We start from the raw sequence: 19,443 nt of genomic DNA, 5'->3' as shown, positions 1-19,443 counted from the left end.
CTGTAGAACAGCCGGTACGGGGTGCACGACGTTTTCAGTTGTTGTTCTTAATATCTATGTCTACGAGTTGTTATCAACAACCATCCAATGGCTCAATGGTCTAGTGGTATGATTCGCGCTTCGGGTTAAACCCTCATGGTATCCATGAATGTGCGAGGTCCCGGGTTCAAATCCCGGTTGAGCCCATATCTTGTCCTCTTTTTTTCGTTTCCTTCTTTTTGCTTATCTACGTGCTGCGTGTATGATGCGTCCTGTCTGGTGCAAGCTTTTGAGGAAGTAAAGACGGGAACTTGGAAGGGCGATGGGCAGATATACATGGTTCACCGACTACTACTACATAGTTGCTCCTTCTGTGGCTGTTGCCAATGAGCTTACCTGCATCTAATGCCTGGTGAGTGCTGCTTGCCTTGGGGAAGTCGTCCCCCACCCGCATGAGGTTGTGGCTGCTCATTTTCTCGATTCTTCTCAGGCCCGACGACCTTCTCCTTTTCCACGTCTATTGTTGAACTCCAACCTTCCTGTACTCCCAGAGAACCTTTGCTAACCTGACTCTCCCTTCTCTACTTTCACGGCCTGATGATATGACAAGGCTCCACCTAACGCACACTACCCGACATCGGTCAGCGGGCGATGTAGTGCTATTGTTTCAAGATCACCGAGATCGTCAACGCCCCCCGCTCACCGATAGTTGGTTCAGACGCCTGTGATTGACTCTATCTTAATTGCGTCTTCCATCTTTGTTCTTCCAGGTTCCAATACATGGTAGTTTCCAGGCCTTCAATGACGCCGTTCAATAACTAAGCTCCAATACACATCCAGTGACTCCTGCTATAGCGGACGGCCCACGACGCGATGTAATTCATTCAGCGCTCGTTTTATTTTCCCCTTCGATTCCTTGTCATGCGTGAGACTTTCATCAACACCTTGCATTTCTGTCTGCACGATTGACAAGACGTGACCAGCTCCGAGGGGCTTGCTGTCGGCGTTTGCGAACGCAACAGCAGTTCTCAAGATGTTCTTGATTGTCCGGCCCTTTGTGCGTTTTTGTCAGCCTCACAGTTCAAGAACGCATTGAGTATCAAATCGACCTTGGGAAGGTCCTTAGGCGGGGTTTCCATAGAGTGCTGCGCGCTTTTCGACTGACTTACATTCAGGTTCAATCTTCCCAAAGCGCCATACACCTCCTCATTCCACGACCTGTCAGTTGCCACTTTTTGATTCGCGGTAATTAAGCCCTCCCAAATTTGACTCTGAGCTTTCTCCGATAGTTCTGGGTAGCAAATTGTCACATGAATGCGGGATTTGAAAGCGTCGTCAAAGTCATCCTTGCGGTTGGTAGTAAGGAAGAGGACTCCTTGGAAGTATTCCAGAGTCCGCAAAAATACTGAATAATTTCAAGGCCAAGTTAGCGGGGATAGTGTGGCGACATGATGTCGGCTGAACCGATCTGTCCTTACCTCCGACGATTGCGTTTCTTTCCATATCCGCCGAGTTCCTTTTGCACAGGAGAACATCTGCCTCATCAAGTAGCGTGACAGCGTCCCATCTTTTGGCTAAGTCAAAGATATCGTCCAGTCGCTCCTCTACATCGCTGACGCGGGTGCTCAGTTCACCACCTGATATTGAATAGAGTGGTCGCTCAAGGTAGTCCGCAACGCTTTCTGTTTGAAACGATTAGCATCTCGCGCAGACCGCTGCCTGGAATTTAAACGATTACGTCGGCAATATACGCGCAGTTTCCAGTAAAAGCATCAGAGAAGTTGTGGGAAGGGATGTAAAGGTTCCATCGAAAGTGGTTTTGGCGGCTTACCGGCTGTGAGGGTTTTGCCCAACCCGGGGTTTCTATAGTTCAAAGTATATTAGCAACGCTTCCAGAAGTCATGAATGCTGATGTGACATTGAAGCGAGACTTGTCGGGGTCTTCAATGAGCGTTATGAAGAAGTTAAGGAAAGAACGTATGTCATACCCATGTAGAAGGAACACCAGTCCTTGGCCTTTTCCGGCAATCACATCGTCAAAAGCAACCGACTTGTTTTTGTGTCCTTTTACCAAAGATTCTACCAACTTCTTGGTTACTTCTTCGAGTTGGAGAGACTGGAATGCGACATTGTTCCACCTCACGTCCTGCAGTTCATCGCTGAGGATCCATTTCCACTTTTTGGTTCTTAGACCAAAGGCCGGTACAAAGGCTGGGAAGATCAGCTCAAACTCTTGATGTGAGATATGAAGTGCTTTGATAGTAGCCTGTGCTACACCTTGAAGAGTGTCGATTCCGTGTTCAATCTCATCAGAAGCCCGTGTATCCCCTTCCAAAGCACTCGCCGTTCTGTACCTCATCGGATCCTCCAGGTCTTGCAGCATCTCATCGACTTTCGGCTCATTAAAGTCGGAATCAGAATCATCAGAGTGAAACATAGTTCTTTGCCGATGACCGCGGCGCTTTCTTGCTTCGGGGACAGATAAGGTCCCCCTCGCCGTAGTTCGACCCTTCGACGGGTGGATTCCCGCATCCTTCTGGATATCGACCAACGAGGGTAGGGTAATATCTTTTGCGAAAGATTTGAAGTCGACCATGACACGCTCCTGGATATGCTTGGATAACAAGATCGGGTTCGCCCCGTCCAGGACCGGGAAGACATCCTCCCAAACCCCATTGTCCCACGAAGGCCCGCTGTATATCTGGCATCCGAATGATGAGAAGTCACCACCCAGGACTGCCCTCAGCTTCTTGGACCTTGCCAGCAGTTTGTGCTTGAATGACTCCCAATCTGGGTAATGTTCAACAGGAACCAAGGGGAGGGAAGAGATGTTCACCGGGCGCATCCCGGTGAGGGGGGTAAGGAATTTCTGGCGCGTCAACCCTGGAGCCGTGCCATCGTAATCGAGGCGGAGCCCAGTGACGACCCAGTAAAGCCTCCTGCTTTTTGGGTGTTCCATATGATAGACATTTCGCACCAGCCAGCATTCCTTGATTTTGCCCAAGTCGAGGACAGCGAGGCTGTTGGGCGGGTAAATCGTCCACAGAATGTCGTTGATGACCTTTTTGTCCTTTGAGTACCTCTCATGGTCTTCGATGATACTCGTCATCATGCCGTTGCCCTTGTTGACAAAATCATCCAGCGCTTTGGCATCGCGGCGAAGGTCTGCGTCGATGTCCTGATTTTCGGCAAGCTCATGTATTTCTTTCCGATAGAAGAATAGCTCGCTGAACGGACCTCTGATCTTTATGGGGTATGTCTGGAGGTCCGTGGATTCGTAGGATCTGGCGGCAATCTCCCTGAACTTTTGGCAAAGTCGCTTGGAGTGGATCTCCAGTTCGAGGCGGACAACATTGGCCTGCTTGTTTCTTTCAAGCACTGTACGGCGAAGGATGACGGCATAGTCTTTGTACTCGGTTTCCGGCTTTTTTGTTGCGGCACTCTTGCGAGGAAGGTACTTGGATGTTTGAAGGACGGTGATGTCCCGTCCACCAAAGCCCTCGACATGAGCTTCAATCAGGTCTATGAACCCTTTGGTCGTGGCCTTCTTTGAACTCTTTTTTTGTTTTGGGAGGGTTAGCATCTTGGGTAAAATAACAAAAAGACTGTAAAGGGCATTGAAAAACCATGCCGTACCTCTTGTCCATTAGCCGCTGGGAGGTCGCTCGGGTTCAAGAGATCCGCAGCTGGAGGGGCACCGGGACTTGTTAGATAGTGGTCCGGCAGCGCCCTGTTATAGGCATCAAAAGACATCGCGTGAGAGAACGAGGTCTAACAGAGCGAGTGCTCCGGACCTCAAATGTGTCTGTAATCTAGGATAGAGAGAATAGTGTTGGAGGTACTGGGTAATAGCTCTCAGGACTGCAACGGTTGATCTCCAAGCAAACGAGGAGTATGCAAATATACAATGAAGGGAAATATTCAGGGTGAAGAGATTCTAGGACAATAGGCAGGTGAATGGTGGTTATCAGCTGCTTGAAACTTTAAAGAAGATGGGAACATGATCTCTGTGATGGACACAGATGCGCAGCCTCATGGCAATAGACTGGATGAGTGCTATCACGAACTCCCAGTCACTGTGGACTTCCTTTTGCGGACAGGAATCTTACAGCTATCGGAAGCTCAAAATGTTTGCATGCATAGCTGCTACATCTATTGGCAAATATCTTACACGGATACGTATTGTAGACGGTATCATGTTGATCATCATGCATCTTTTTCTTCATTCTTACCGGCAATCGCGGAAATTGGATAGTCTCTTTCGGGCGCGGCTCTTCTCCCTCTGGGGTGCGGGGATATCGCATGTCTTAGTGCATGGTAAGCACAGTCCTGATGTGACTACATTGACTCTGGTTGGATGCCGTCTTGGACGAGGCATTGCCATGTCTCACAATCATGATGTTGCTGCCTTATCAGGAACATTATGGCTGCCAATTCCCTCTCCACTCTCCATGTTGGCGAACCTGACTGACGACGAACAACACCATGCAGACTGTCATTTCGCAGCTCATTCGTCCTTGACAAAAGAATAATCCTGCAAAAAGTAAGCAAGCTGAACAGAGCCTGCTTCTGCCCGGAATTCCATTTTCCAATCAGCGTTGCCGCTTGGTGACTGTCTGTCTGTGTTTATTCTAGACTTCCTTTTCATCAGATATTAGTTCCTCCAATGTGGTTAAGGCTACCTATCATAAGTGCATTTGACAATTTATGACAAGCAGAATCGCCAAGTTCGGAGTCGTTTCGGGCATCAATACCGCTACGCCATGAGTTCAAGTGAGCTGAAACACGCTCTACCGGCAAATGAGAACAAGTGAGGTTTGTATGGGTCCATGACTGCAAACCACTTTCAATGTCTGATGGTCAAACTCGGTCGAAGGAAGTGTTGTACGGCATGAAGGCCTGGCCAGAGGTAGGTACGAGGGAGAGTTGAAGGCACATACACCTACAGCTGCAGTAGGCTGAGTTCATGGACGGCAAAGGGATCGACGTCCGACGATACTCTGCTGCGTAGTACTCTAGGCCCCCAAGATTGGATGGGGCCTATCGCGATTGCCAATCACGAATGGTAAGTGTAGACAGGCAGACAGGTAGATGCCAACCAGTCATGCAGAAAACACCCCCGCGCACATATGCACGCCATATGTCACTGTGGCAGGCACCAGCACCTGGGAGCTAGGTGCCTACGACTCCGTGATTCCTCCTTGCACCTGTGAAGTTTCTGTACCTAGGTACCTCCTTCCAGGTCTTCAGCCTCAACGCTTTCTTCCCGGGTTACTAGGTAGGTACTACCCACAGATGTACAACCAAATTTGGGTTGTGGTGAAGATAAAAGGGTTTGGCGGATTCATGCCGGTCGACTACAAAGGGGCCATCAAGACGTGGAATAAACGGCTTGGCTTCTGGATATTCACACAAACACTACCAACAACCTACATCACGACCCAAGTGCATCAAACACGCTCTTCTTTGACATATGTGTCAATCGAGGAGTCTCTGTTTCATTGACACTAGTATGTTGATCCAAGCAATCTGTCATGGTTGAAGAGGACGTCGAGCTCACACATGCAATTCCCACAGATAGAGGTACTTTCCACCAAGCACATTTGCAACAATGTCTCAAGAACTTCCATTGCATAGGCCTACTGTTGGCAAGGGCAAAACAGTCAATGGAAATAAGGACGGATGGTTCAAAACAATATTCAAAAACACCAATATCAGCATCCAGCCGTCCACGACCACCACCACCACACCGTCTCAAAGTGAAGGACCGGCTACGCCAACCATACCCTCAGCTCACAAAGAAAGTCCAGGCCCAATTATCATTAACCGAGATGATGTGCTCAGAGAGCTCAAGATCCACAAAAGATTTCGCCTACCATCGCTTTCTCCAGACCTCGAGGTTACAGACCTCCCAAACTTCGATGATATAACACCATATGATGTTGGTGAATCGACTCAAGACCAACTCTGGGACCTAGAAGCCTTGAGGCTCATTGACGCAGTTTCTCAACCCAACCCCCTGTTCTTCCAAGGGTCCAAAGATCTGGCTGTGGATTCCATAAAATCATATGGCATGCTTGCCATTTTGGCTGATAGGGTCATGCAATCGTTGATCATTGCCAGCTATGACGGTGAAAGTCTGTTGGTTGAACACCTTGAGCAACTCGCAGCCAAAGCCGAATTGGAGAACTGTCGGGTCTCTCTTGTCTACATGAGCGACGTGGAAGCTGAGTCCGATGAAAATCAGAAGGGGGCTAACAGAATCAGCAACGAGGATTTCTTCAAGTTTGTTGATTACTGCACCGGCGTTCTGGCCCGTGTTCTTTGCTCCACTGTCGGAGACAGCACTGTTCACACCAACATTCTGGCGCACCTGGCAAAAATCTCGACGAAAATCAAGGTTGTCTCAGCCAACTTGAGGAAATACGCCCAAGTCTCGCTTGACATCGGTGCACCTGAGCGGCCCTTTTTCATGTCTTCTCAACCTGGGCTTCGTCAAAGCCAAGAACAGGCGCCAGCAGCCCTCGAACCTCTGAGTGCTGGTGACGCCATAGCGAAAGCGGTGTCTGGAGGCCTGGCAGATGATCAAATGGAGCGTGTCATGGAAAGCCTCGAAACCCGAGTCCAAGCCCCTGTGGCCCCTCTGGAGGTTGAAAATAAGAAAAAGGCTCTGCGGATAATGTACTATCGGCGATGCGATAGGTACCGCCACGGCCTTATCAAAATTCTCCAGAACCTCATCGTCCACTTACGAGGTTCGAACAGACTCACGCAGAGCTTTCCAACATCATATGAGATATGCTCTATGGTATATGAGACTGGTTTTGAGCGTTTTCGGACCCTCGTGTTTCAAGACGAGACGGACGAGTTCCTTGGTACATCTGATGAGCCCATGGTCAACAATGGTCGAAACATGTTTCACTTCTTGAATGAGACCGTGGATCATATTTTCCCGCGAGGATTCCTCGTGCCTGGAGACAATGCGGGCCAGGACAGCACACAAGCTTTGCATATGCCTATACGCAGACCAAACACCAGTGCAACAGACCGGTCTGTTCCCGTTGGGCTGACAACGGGTCTCAGAGATGAGGATGCTTCAGTTGGCACCACGATATCATGGAATTACACGCCTGATGGCCCCGACAACACCACCACCGAAGTTCACCCACAAAGGACGGCCCGGCTCCGTTCGATGTCGAACACTATTTCGGTGTTGGTTCCATTGGTCCTTGCAAGCCCCCAGGTGGTGATGCTTGTCTCCAGGTTTATCGACAACATTACCTTTAGTGATTTCATGATAGGTCTCAGTGCTGCTGGGGAGGCTAGTGCGGAACGCAAACGCCAAGGTCATCTTGTCAAGCCCCATACCTATGCCGGATATACGGCATTCTTCTCGTTGACCACGGATGAATACCGTGCGCAACAAGAAGCTCACCTTCCCAACGGGCCAAAATCTCTATCCAATGCCCTGATGCGACGCAACAACCTTCACAAGGGCAAAACAGCTGCGGTCCTTCCACGCAGGGAGTCAGGGGTTCTTGAGAAGCTGGCCAATGGGCCTAACACGGGGTCACATGCAACTCCAGCAGATGAAAGAAGTTCACTTGAGCGCATCGTTTCCCACCGGCAGGAACTCGATCGCGTTGGCAAGAAGATGAAGTCCTGGGTATTTGAGGAAAAGGGCGTCATGGTCAAGTGCAAAACGTATGTTGCCATGACGATGCTGCTCTGCGTCATGCTTGTTGCCGGGGGTATTGCTATTGGTGTGACAGTGGGAGGCAGCATCCAAGCCGTTGATCCATTCAACATCACGACATACTGCTGGGTGCTGGCAGCATTTGTCTTGCTTGTGGTGAAAAGCGTCCGGGTACACGAATGGCCATGGAACGACTTTCTGCATGGGAGGGTTCTCTGCAAAAGCGTCTCCGAACTGTCCGAAGTCACCGGGATAGACGAACAGCTCATCCTAGCAAAGCTGTTACAGGATGAATCTTTTTCGTGCTTGGATACCAGAGGCCCGTTCAATGCGGTCTTCAAGCGGCGCTCAGGGGACGGGTTTTCCATTGATCGTCCTATTAGCATGTGGACGATGCTCATCAGCGGGCTGATCATGATTGAGGTGGAGTCCATGAACGGTCGGGGCTTGGTCTGTCTAGACCTACGCAGAGGGACCAAATTTGCAGTCATCAAGTCCGTAGGGGACTACTACAAGTGTGATCCGGAAAACAGACCAACGTATATCTACTGTAAACGCATACCGGAGCGCAGCTGCAAGGAAGGAGAGGTCCAGGGCGAGCAGGGCGATGGCAACCCATGCAAACTTGTTCTTAACAGCGGGGATATCGTCTGGATGCGAGCCCTTGGTTTCTATTCCAACAAGGATGCGTTGTTCATCTGATCCCTACATCATAGGTAGATTGGTGGTACGATCCAATCAGCGGACTTGGATAGATTGACCAAATAGATAGGACCCGGTCCCGGGTCCCGGGTTTACGGGACCACGGGACAAGGCTGAAGACCAGTATATAACGAAGGCCTCCCGGCCTTCGTTATTAGGGTTCTTCAGCAAGCAATAGCTATTACAACCTACCAGTATCTTTCGGCTACTACTCTGTTACTCTATTGTTCTATCCCAGCGACAATACTCCTGTGCTTGTAACGGTTTGTCACAATTGGCTGGAGGGAGAAAAGTTTGGGAGAGGAAATGCGGATATAAGAGGCCAGATAAATGACGAACCTCACAGTACCCTCAAACTATCTCTACTAGAAAACCAGGAGGAAACAAGAGCAGATACCTAATCCATCACTCAACAAAGCCTCCATAACTCTCAAGCCGACATCTGACCCCCCTCTCCCAACTCACTCAAACAACTGAAAACCCTCCACCCCCCTAGCCCAAATCCTCATCAGGATTCATCCCCCCTCCGCCCATCCAGCTCTCAACATAAAAGTCCAAAGACGACAAGAAATCTTTTACGTCCGCCTCGCTATGCCACGCCTCGTTATACACAACACTTATCTCCAGCCTGCCATCGAACGTCCGCAAGAACACTCCCAATCCATTGCTCAGTTCATCACCCGACACCCACGGCCATTGCACTTCCAACTTTCCTTCTCGCCGCTTTTCATATCCCTCTCCTCCCTTTTCTTCACCCTTACCCTGAGGCACTCCTGATGAGGACTCTTCGGACCCCGAAAATCCCAAATCATGCCACTTGGTCACGATCTGCTCAACGACACCCATGCTGGAAATACTCACACTCGGCACTTTCTTCGGCTTTGGTACCGGCATCTTTTCTTCCCCTTTTAGTACCTGCTCAGGGACTCCAAGCTGACGAGTCCACTCAGCCCAAATCCCCGGCGCCAGCGCAAAGTGTTGACGATCTTCCTTGACACCCACGTAAAAGTCGCGAATCTGGGAGATGATGGTCTCAAACTCCCTCCTCCCCCTCCTCTCTTCCCCACTGCTGGCGGGAAGAGAGGGCGCCATGTCGACTTCAAGCTTGGAAGCCGGTAGCGAGTGATACACGCTCACGCAGTGTGCAGGGGTGTCGTAAGGGGGCAGGCAAGAGGGCCGTTCGTTGCGGAGGAGGTAGTTGGTGTATCGAACCTTTTGTCCAGAAACAAGAGGAGCGTCATTGGCCGAGCGACGGGCGTTGATGTTGCGCAAAGTGAGGGCGATGGCGGCGTGGAAGACGTGCGTTACCGTGGTGCCGGGGTGGCAGTGGGTCTTGATGTAGGTGGTTAGGCTGGAGAGGTGTTCCTGGGGCCAGGACATCGATTTGCGGCTGGATTTGGAGGGGAGGAGAGGGCCTTTTGTGTTGTAGGGGATGCCGATGTCAATGGGCGCGGGTGCCGGTTCTTGGGTTTGGTCGTTGGTGTTTGGTGCGGGTCGAGAGGGTGCATTTAAGGATGCGGATGTGGACTCCAAGGCATCAAGTCGAGCTTGTATCTCTGGCGTCGGGACCGAGGGAACATTGGCAGCGATGCGGTAAGGCGGGCTGAGGTTGGATGCTTCGGAGCCGTCGAAGACAGGCAAAGAGCGGAAGAAGTCGCCTTCTCTGAAGGCCTCGGCGGTCTTGGTAACGAGACTGTTGAGAAAGTGAAGAGTGCCGATGCCATCGATGATGTCGTGCGGAGAGCGCAGGATGAGGTCACGACGGACGACGGAAGGATCCTGGGTCGGGATGACAGGGCATACGACGAACAGAGTAGCAACTTCAGGAGCGGGTGGATCGGAATTAGCCCATGCACCACCCGTTTGACCAGTCGTTATAACCTGGAACGTCTCCAGCCATGCCTTGGTCGATGCATCATCGGGAATAGTCCGGTAGGACTTCTTCCACTTCCCGTCGAGGGCGTCGTAGTGAACCTTGGACGCAATGGCGGGTGTCTCGTAGCGCTGTCTGAGCCAGGCGATGCGGAGAGACTCGTCGAATCTTTTGGATACGGCTTCCACAGACTCATCTTCGGGGACATGGATTCTCAAGGTGATGTGGCCGGTGATGGCGAATTGCATCCGTCCGGAGCCTTCGTAGAGTTTGACGAGGGTGGAGTAGAACACTTCTGCTTCGTCGGCGTCGCGCTGCCAGAGTCCGGGACGGATCTGACGCCAGCTGTAGTCATCGCGCTTGAGACCGGCTTTCAACACCGTCATTGTGGAGGAGAGTGGAGTCGTGATGATTTGGAGTGAAAAAGGGGGAAGTAAACAACGGTGGGTTCCAGTCGCTTGGCGTCCAGACGGGCCAAGTGGTGGCCGGATTGCTGCTGTTTCTGATGTCGATGTGTTGGTGCAAATCGAATTTACACCTCAAAGACGGGGTTTTTATATCATGGCCCAGGAAGCCCCCTCGATCATTTCCTCCTCTTTTGTGGTTTCATGTCATATCGTTGCCTGGACTAAAAAGTCACAGTCAGCGGCGGCCCGACGGGGCTTGAAAGCTGCATCATGTGTGCCATTTTGGCGTGCCCAATGAGGGAAGCCAAGCTTGAGGAGAGTCGATGGCCATTTTTGTTGGTTGTGACCGCCGATGTTTAGCCAACAATGCGAGAGCAGGAGCCGGCAAGAGCGATGTTTAGCCGTTCCGGTCCGGAAACCCGATTACTTGAGGAAGGAGTGCCGGCAACGCAATCTGACATGTGGCTGAGTCAAGCCATAGAGCTCCCCATCATGTGGCTGAGTGACTTGCTTGGAGAGAGTTGGAGTTGGAAACCATCCATTGGCCAATTGAACAGTTCAATTCTCTCCTCCCATCATCTTCCTTTTCGCTTCACCAAAATCACCAAACGCCTTCATCTGCAACATGGGGCCACGCCATACCCGGGGCATCAGAAGACGCATAATGGCACATTTCCATTTTTTTTTAGCAGAATGCGACATGATACATGATCGCCACTGGACACGATGCTGCACCTATCAGATTGTCGACCCCGCCTGAAGGAGGAAACCTGCTGCTGATTTATTGACCAGCGAGCATCAACACAAGTATGGCATTCCCCAACATGATAGCCTATACAAAGATTCCCAGCTGATCACAACAGTGGCATGGCGAATTTTCGTGCAAAACATCTCTGTTGGCTTGTCGCTCTGCTTCTCATCTGCTCGTCCATCGCATTCCCTACGACCAGCCGTGAGAAGTACCCGTGTCAGCACTCTTTCACCGGTCACATGTGATGAGCCATTGAGACGGCTCGCGGCTCGTCCCGACACTAGCGCATATCGAAATTCTCATGATATGGAGGTTTGTCTCCGACACGAGGACTTGAACCGCGATAGTCTCAGGCGCTTACACTGCTGTAACCTTCGACACAAACCCACCTCCCGGTGCTTCCCCGGTTCACCCCTTTGGATGCCCCCGGATTGACAGGATGATCGTGGATAAGGTCGGCTTGGCTTGAAGGATTACTGGACAGCGGACGATTATGATAGTGAGTTGACCCGAGTGTGACATTTCAATCCGCGGGGACACCTATATATCAGCACATTTCTGGCGGGGAAGCCGTTACACACAGAACCCTACAACAGACGGAGTTCAAAAACTATAGGCCGTAGCGGGGGCTCTTTACCTCTTCCAGTAATTTGGGTGGTATCATGGTGGAGTCTTTACCGCAACCCCAGAATTGCCGAATACCGTCGTTACACTCTTGGGTGTATCTAACATGGTGCATAGACAACCGTTAGTTGAGGATGAGCGTTACTCGCACTGGCCTAGTACAAGAGAGCCAATCGCAGGTTTTGCTCCCCTGTAACACCTCGATGTACGTCTGTGGAATGGAGAAAGTATCGGAGCCAATGTCACTCTATCAGGATGTCTTGAGCCGCCAATAGCACAACTACAAGCTCTGCTGGATATGTTTTTTTGCGCCTGTGAAAAACCTATATCAACGGCTTCCCATTCTCCGGTTTCTGGTCATCTTGTCGACATCTTAGCAACAAGAACATCCACGGCCATGGCTCTCACAGAGCTTCTCGGGGCTGTCCCGTTGGTCTCCAGCGGAATGCCCAAGTTCCAAGTTGCCGCCATCTACCTCGTCCTTGGCTTCATTTCTTGGTACACCATCTCATCCATCACGGCTTGGTACCGTCTCAAGGACTTCCCAGGCCCTCCCACCACCGGATTTTCCAACCTTTGGGCTGCTAGGGCTGTGTGGACCGGCAAATCTTGGAAGATCTTTCCCGAGGCTCAAGAGAAGCACGGCCCAATTACTCGCATCGGGCCCAACGCTCTCATGGTCCGTGATCCTGCTACCGTTGTCAACATCAATGGCGTACGTGGGGGTTACCATCGGCCAAAGGACTTTTACGACTGCATTCGAATGGACCCGTGGGATCACACAGTCCTCTCAGAGACCGACTCAGCTGTCCACAACGACCGCAAAACAAAAATTTACGGAGGCTACAATGGTAGGGGCGAAATGGACATGGAGAAGGATGTGAACATGGTCGTGTCCGATGCGGTTGAGCTTATTCGCACCAAGTACATGCACTCTGCCACTTCTGGACCCAAGCCTCCCTTGGACTATTGCCGCACCGCTCGACTCATCGCCGTTGACTCAGTCACGCAAACCGGTTTCGGCAAAGCTTGGGGCGATGTCCGCGAAGAGAAGGATCACTACGGCTGGCTCGCCTTCGTGGATCAAATGTTCCGGTATTTGCACACATTTGCTTATATCCCCGCGCTCAGCAAGATCGTGGCATCGAAGCCCGTGATGATCTTGTTTGGTCCGAAGCCAACAGACAACACTGGTATGGGTCAATTCCTTGGGTAGGTCAACATGTTGCCAAAGTTACCTCAACGACGACATGTTCATCGCTAATTCTTTCTAGTCTCATTGAGCGGGAGGTCGCGAAACGCTACAAAAATGGTGAAGCAAAGGGTGAGCCCATCAAGTCCGACACTGGCCGTTCATGCATGCTTGTAAGTCGCAAACACACCTCGCTGACTTCCTCCTTTTTGGCGTCCTTCCGCTGACACCTCACCCGCAGGATGAATGGGTCAAGAACGGCATCTCACAAAGAATGGCTGCACTCGAAGTCTCCGCCCAGCTCCCCGCCGGCTCCGACACCACCGCCACCGCCCTTCAAGGTACCATGCTCTACCTCCTCTCCAACCCCACCGCCTACTCTCGCCTCAAGTCCGAGATAGCCACCGGCATCCGCGAAGGCCGCATCTCCTCTCCCATTACGGACAAGGAAGCCCGCCAGTTGCCGTATCTCCAAGCCGTCCTAAACGAAGGCATCCGCATGGTCCCTCCCGTCATGAATGGCTTCCCCCGTCAGGTGCCTCCTGAGGGAGACACTATCTGCGGCCGGTTCATTCCCGGAGGCACAGATATCTTTGTCGACTATGTGGGCATGCTGAAGGATAAGAGCGTGTTTGGCGAGGATGCGCACATGTTCAGACCGGAAAGGTACCTGGAGGGTACCAAAGAGCACAGGGATCGGTTGTTCAAGACGACAGATTTGGCCTTCTCCCATGGGAAGTGGAAGTGCTTGGGTCAGAAGCTGGCTTGGTTGCAGTTGCAAAAAGTTACTGTTGAGGTGAGTGCCCTACTACGTACTTTCTCATTTGCGGAAAACAAGCTAACAAGAAGGCAGTTCATGAGGAACTTTGATTTGCAGATTGTTGATCCAATGAATCCCTGTAGAATCAGGTGCTTCTGCACCCCGGAGTTGGACGACTTGATGGTGAGGGTTACGGAGGCAAAGCTAGAGTAGGTGTTACACTAGCAGGTACATGCGGGACATGGGCCACCAACCATCTTTGAGTGTGCCCAATCCCCATCGACCAGCACCGTACTATCAGCCACCAATCCGGTCATTTGTTAAAAGCATCAATCGTCATTCATCGAGCATCCAGACCACTCCATCCTCTTCCATAATTTTGTTCTGCATCGCTTCATATCGAAATATATCCTAGCGCCCGGAGGCCGGGAGGCATCCGTCTTCCATCTTCCACGTCACGGTACATGTAACCCTCGCACCTAGACTTCCTGAAGCATTCTCCCACCCTTCTTGCCCTTGGGAAGACACTTCTTCCACCAAGCTTCGGGGTATTATTCACTATGACTTCCATTCCTGGGACATTATCTCCCGATCCATATTTCATTCTTTCTTTTACCAATTAGCGAATAGTCCGCTCAACACATCTCCTTCACCCCCCTCTTCTTCCCCTGCAAGATTCCGCACAAGCCTTGAAGCAGTTCGCAACCATGTTTATGAAATGCGCAGTCCTAATCCACGGCAATCATCCGTCAGCAACTTGGTCTTTCTCTCCCCTTCCTCTCCCCTTCCTCTCCCCCCCCTCGGCGCCGAGCGCCGATACATGTAACAACAACGGAAGAAAGCCAAAAAAAGATGATCGACTTACGCAACAGTCACACACAACCAAGCAGCCACCGCCTCCGCGTCTTTCCACGGCCCATCATTATCAACAAGATGATTATCAAGAGGTCGATGCCTGTTACTACGCTGGGCTTCACCAACATGCCCGTTAGCAATTGATCTGCACGACAACTTCCATCCTTGCCAATAATCTCTTCCACGACAACGCCGCGTAGGGGATAACAGAAAGAGAGAGTGGCAAATGGAAACTTACACCAACAAAACCAAGCACGTAACTATCATCGTCATCCGCCGCCCTTTTTTCCTCCACCCATTGCTTCGATAGCCAAGCGACGTAAGCCAGAACAGACAGGGATAAGAGGGTTAGCAGAATGCGGAGGATGACGACGAAGAGGTAATTGCGTAGGGCTTTGAGGCCGGACTCGTGCTGTTTATTGCGGTTGCGACCGTGTCGGTGGTTGTTGTCGGTGCGGTTGAAGCCGACGAGATCCTGGTCCTGGTCTTCGATGTCTACCTCTAAGGGCACGAGCGTGGTGATGCTGGTACTGCTTGGTTTGACTTGTTGGGGTGGCCTGGTTGGGGCTGTTCTGGTGGTGGTGGTGGTGGTGGCATATTGTTGGGTTGGATAGGCCGGTGAAAGACCGCGTTGGGGGAGATGGAACTGGTGGTTGTGTCCATCGCTTTGGTGATGGTAGGTGTCGTGGTGTTGCTTGATGCCTCCTGTCTGCCAGGTTCGTTGGATTTAATGGCGACGGCACAAGGGATCTAAAGATTGCAAGAGCCCTGGCTTGACTCTGGTCTTATTCCCCTTCTTTTCCCATCCATATCTCCTCCAGCATTCATGATCAAGCCATTAGAGTTGACACGTGAAGACCCTTGCATTGCCCAGATGTTCTTACAGAACGCTAACAGGCTCACTTTACTCTTTTAGTCGGTAGCCTAATCGTAGCTTGGCGAGAGCTTGTTTTCCACTCTGTTATCTGCGAATGTCTTCGCCCGTTTACAGAGATCTCAGCAAGCGTTCTTCTAGAAGCCTTCCTTTCTTGACTCCCCTGTTCAACCTTGCCCTGGCCTAAAACATCAATCAGATGCATGGCATTGCAGCGGAGGGCTCCGGAGGTAAGACGGTACCTTACTCAACTATCCCTCGCGTGGGTTCTACCGCTCCTTCCGACAAAGTGCCGCCAGACAGAGACAGATACCAGCAACCCAGACCGCAGACCTCAGCCAGCTGGCATTCCGACGTAGATGCCTTATGGCCTCATGACCCAGATCAGGCCAGCAGAAGGAAGGAAGGCTTTGGCATAAGAAGGTCGGGAACCCCAGCCTGGATGGAAAGGCTTGAAAGGATTCAACAAGGCCTTCGAGACCAAAGTAGTTTATCAGCTGAATTGAACTACTGTTCCAAGCCCAGAATACTGCCCTTGTCACAGACGGGCTGGCGAGTGAATCCTTGGACATGGAGGCGTAGAGTTGCCAATGGGGGTCGGCGGACTTGGACCAGTGTAGACCGTTTTGGTTGTAGTCTGGATGCTGCACTTGAGTGACCATTTTGTTGACTTGGGGATTGGAGAGTGGATGGTGACGGTCTGGTCGTGAGGTGTGATGCGTTTAGATGAAGGGAGACAAATGGTGTTGAGGTCGAAATTGGTCTCCTCATATAACCCGCTAGTGCTCCAAGTGAGGTGAGGGTATTCCCGTCTTGCTTGCTTGGTGATGGCCGTGCTTTTGACCCAGGCGGAGTTGTCGACTCGGTGTTGCGTGCAACACTGTCGAGGACCGATGGGCCGTGCCGCTGAGCCACTTCCCCGCGAGAAGAGCAGGAAAAGGTAACTCTACAAGGAATCCAATGCGAACCAATTGCAAGAGCCAAGAACCGAGCTATTGGGTTTTTTGTACAGAAAGCATGGCTGGTGAGACAGGGAATGTAACGGCCCGGCTAGATCGGCATGCAACGTGAGTCTCCCTAGTGAGGATAATAGCCAGATCCTGAGCAGTTGCTCCCGCGGAATGCTGCCGCATCGTGTTATTTGGGGGACTCAAAGATGAGGTTGAGAATAGGCGTACCGTGTGATATTCTCCAAATGCAATGTTCTAACATCTTTGTTTGCGTATCCCTCCGCCATCGTTGCTCCAGATCTCGCCGCTCGCTGTACAAAAAGGTCCGCTCTGGGGGGTTGCAAGATATCACGCCTTTGTAGCCTTCATTTGACGTTTTCGTTCGTCCTTAGCCCACGCCCAATTAATAAGTGGACAGTAAGTACGGCAGAATCTGTTCAACCACCGCACCCGCCCAGTCGGTCGCCGTCAGTCAAAGGTAGCCAGGGCAGTAGTCGCCAGAAGCGGGAAGGAGAAAGAGGAAGTTGCACCTACCCGATACAAAAGTAGAAATAGAAGAAATAAAGAAGTCGTGAAAAGACTTGGGACACGCCAAGTCCCCTCCCTGTACTCAATATTGCACATAGTAATACAATGCTCAAAACTGCAATAGGTATAGAGCCCAGACGGCGATGGCGCTTGTCGTGGAAGATCCTTGATGTTCCAGACCTTTGAGTTGGTAAAGAAATTCGTAGAGCGCGAAGCCGTCGACGAGGGTTCCTATGAGGACCTATGTGTGACGAACCGTTACAAGCACAGGAGTATTATCTCTGGGATAGAACAATAGAGTAACAGAGTAGTAGCCGAAAGGTACTGGTAGATTGTGATAGCTATTGCTTGCTGAAGATCCGGTAACAAGAGGCCTGGGGAAGCCTTCTTTTATACTGGCCTTCCTGGGCCCGATATACCGGACTGTGACGAACCGTTACAAGCACAGGAGTATTATCGCTGGGATAGAACAATAGAGTAACGGAGTAGTAGCCAAAAGGTACTGGTAGGTTGTGATAGCTATTGCTTGCTGAAGAACCGGTAACAAGAGGCCGGGGAAGGCCTTCTTTTATACCGGTCTTCATGGACCCGATATACTGGACCCGGGGCTTCGGGTCCTCCCTTCGGGTCCGATCTGATTGGTCGGCTAGTCTAATCTCCATGATTGGATCGTAACACGGACCCGTGGACCCGACCCTTCGCCTCGGGTCCCCGGGACTTCGGGTCCTACCTGATTGGTCATCTAGTTTAGCCTACATAGGATTCACTGATTGTATCATAACACTATGAACATGATACATGATAAGCCGTCGTAGTTCTATCAGCTTGGGGTAAAGTGTAGTCTGTCTTACACCCTGTAACGCGCTGTAACCAGCTTTAACAGTCCCCTCTTTCATCATCTCCCAGTTCCACTTGCCAGATGATGCGAACCAGAGAATTAGCAACGCGACTCCAAGCGTGACGTTGAGCGTTCGGGTGCAAACTGTCCATCTTCTGTTGTGAGATGCCCTTGCAAGCCTCTCTTGTTCCTCCCAGGTTCTCCAGGTATAGCCCTGGCCTGGTACGTATGTTGTCACACGAACATTTGCCCATAGTTCTGGGTTAGGGTTGCCGAGGCTTAGCAGAGTCTCAATGCCTGACATCAGCCTTATGAATGCCCGGCGGCCGTAGGTCGCGAGGCTCAACCTCAGTTTGACCAGACCCTCAGCCATTGCTTACCTAAGCCCCTCTCAATGCCATCAGGCTAGCGAGTCAACCATCGAACTGCCGACGACGCTAGTAAGCGAGATGAGGCAATCCCCAGTCATCACAGAAGCGATCACAGCAACCGAGCAAGAAGCAGGGCGACCGAACGAGGACGGACGCCAGAAGAAGGAAGGAAGTAGAATGGTTGAAGGCACTCAGGAAGATCCGCATGTATGAAGATCGTGTACAAGGGCAGGTTTCTGAGCTTGGAACAAATAGTTCAATTCCGCTAATAAACTACTTTGGTCTCGAAGGCCTTGTTGGTCCTTTCAACCGCTAGAGGAAGGCTGGGCTTCAAGGCCTTCTTATGCCAAAGGGAAACGGTACCTATCTAGTACGTACGGGTCCTTGTCACCTGACGCTCCAAGGCATCTAGCGATCTGCATACATGTAGGTCTTTCTCGTATGACACCAGGAGTGTGGCATATGCCCGTATACTACCAGGAGTGTAGCATATATCCGTGTGACAGATCGCTATATAGATACCCTGAGGCCTCAAGCAACAAGGCTCGGTACGTACCTCAGTACCCACCAAGTCTCTGTGTATAAGAACGCCTGAGAACTCAACCCTCGTCTTGAGGGTTGAAAGGATCAACAAGGCCTTCGAGACCAAAGTTAATTATCAGCTGAATTGAATCACTGTTCCAAGCCCATACTCTGCCCTTGTCACATATATCCAACATCTTGCCATTGCTGTCCAGGAAAAAGTGGAGGATGCAGTGGAGAAAGATACAGCAAGGGAATGTGTTATTCGTTTGCCCAGCGCGGAAATGAAGTTCAAAGAGGGAATCAAAGTAAAGCGCGGGAAACAAAGGGATTATGGACCAGACATTGATGTGATTTTGAAGCTAGTGATTTAATGAAACCAGGTTGTATGGGTTGTAGTCTACTATGGCACAGTGCTGCAGAAGAACTGAGTCACGGTTGATTGACGCATGGAACATCAAAGTTGAGCTGACACAGAGAAGAGAAGCCGGGTTGGCGCCCGGGAATAACCGGCAGTTAAC

General features: G+C 51.1%; 4 protein-coding genes and 1 non-coding gene across 5 annotated transcripts; 3 read left to right on the top strand and 2 right to left on the bottom strand.

The window, feature by feature from the left end:
• Nucleotides 1-89: 89 nt before the first annotated feature.
• Nucleotides 90-185, top strand: SMAC4_13692. Its single transcript has 2 exons — nucleotides 90-125; nucleotides 150-185. It is a non-coding gene; the product is annotated as a tRNA-Pro (tRNA).
• Nucleotides 186-560: 375 nt separating this feature from the next.
• On the bottom strand, nucleotides 561-4,088 carry SMAC4_08949 (uncharacterized protein). Its single transcript, XM_066090871.1, has 6 exons — nucleotides 3,616-4,088; nucleotides 1,968-3,535; nucleotides 1,811-1,842; nucleotides 1,458-1,661; nucleotides 1,149-1,384; nucleotides 561-1,032 (listed from the first exon to the last, which is right to left on the bottom strand). Exons 1-6 carry the CDS (start codon nucleotides 3,730-3,732, stop codon nucleotides 829-831), a joined length of 2,361 nt encoding a protein of 786 aa, XP_065946976.1. The 5' UTR covers nucleotides 3,733-4,088; the 3' UTR covers nucleotides 561-828.
• Nucleotides 4,089-4,940: 852 nt separating this feature from the next.
• On the top strand, nucleotides 4,941-8,681 carry SMAC4_08950 (uncharacterized protein). Its single transcript, XM_003353144.2, has 2 exons — nucleotides 4,941-5,489; nucleotides 5,557-8,681. The coding sequence occupies exon 2, from the start codon at nucleotides 5,591-5,593 to the stop codon at nucleotides 8,375-8,377; it is 2,787 nt and encodes a 928-aa protein (XP_003353192.1). The 5' UTR covers nucleotides 4,941-5,489; nucleotides 5,557-5,590; the 3' UTR covers nucleotides 8,378-8,681.
• Nucleotides 8,682-8,806: 125 nt separating this feature from the next.
• On the bottom strand, nucleotides 8,807-10,871 carry SMAC4_08951 (uncharacterized protein). Its single transcript, XM_003353145.2, has one exon. The coding sequence runs from the start codon at nucleotides 10,634-10,636 to the stop codon at nucleotides 8,870-8,872; it is 1,767 nt and encodes a 588-aa protein (XP_003353193.1). The 5' UTR covers nucleotides 10,637-10,871; the 3' UTR covers nucleotides 8,807-8,869.
• A 1,075-nt stretch (nucleotides 10,872-11,946) lies between these two features.
• On the top strand, nucleotides 11,947-14,792 carry SMAC4_08952 (uncharacterized protein). Its single transcript, XM_003353146.3, has 4 exons — nucleotides 11,947-13,244; nucleotides 13,307-13,397; nucleotides 13,466-14,020; nucleotides 14,078-14,792. The coding sequence occupies exons 1-4, from the start codon at nucleotides 12,331-12,333 to the stop codon at nucleotides 14,195-14,197; spliced, it is 1,680 nt and encodes a 559-aa protein (XP_003353194.2). The 5' UTR covers nucleotides 11,947-12,330; the 3' UTR covers nucleotides 14,198-14,792.
• Nucleotides 14,793-19,443: the final 4,651 nt, after the last annotated feature.

This window comes from Sordaria macrospora, chromosome 4, assembly GCF_033870435.1.
Source record: "Sordaria macrospora chromosome 4, complete sequence".
Classification (NCBI taxonomy): Eukaryota; Fungi; Ascomycota; class Sordariomycetes; order Sordariales; family Sordariaceae; genus Sordaria; species Sordaria macrospora.
This window is presented reverse-complemented; position numbering and strand designations above follow the sequence as displayed.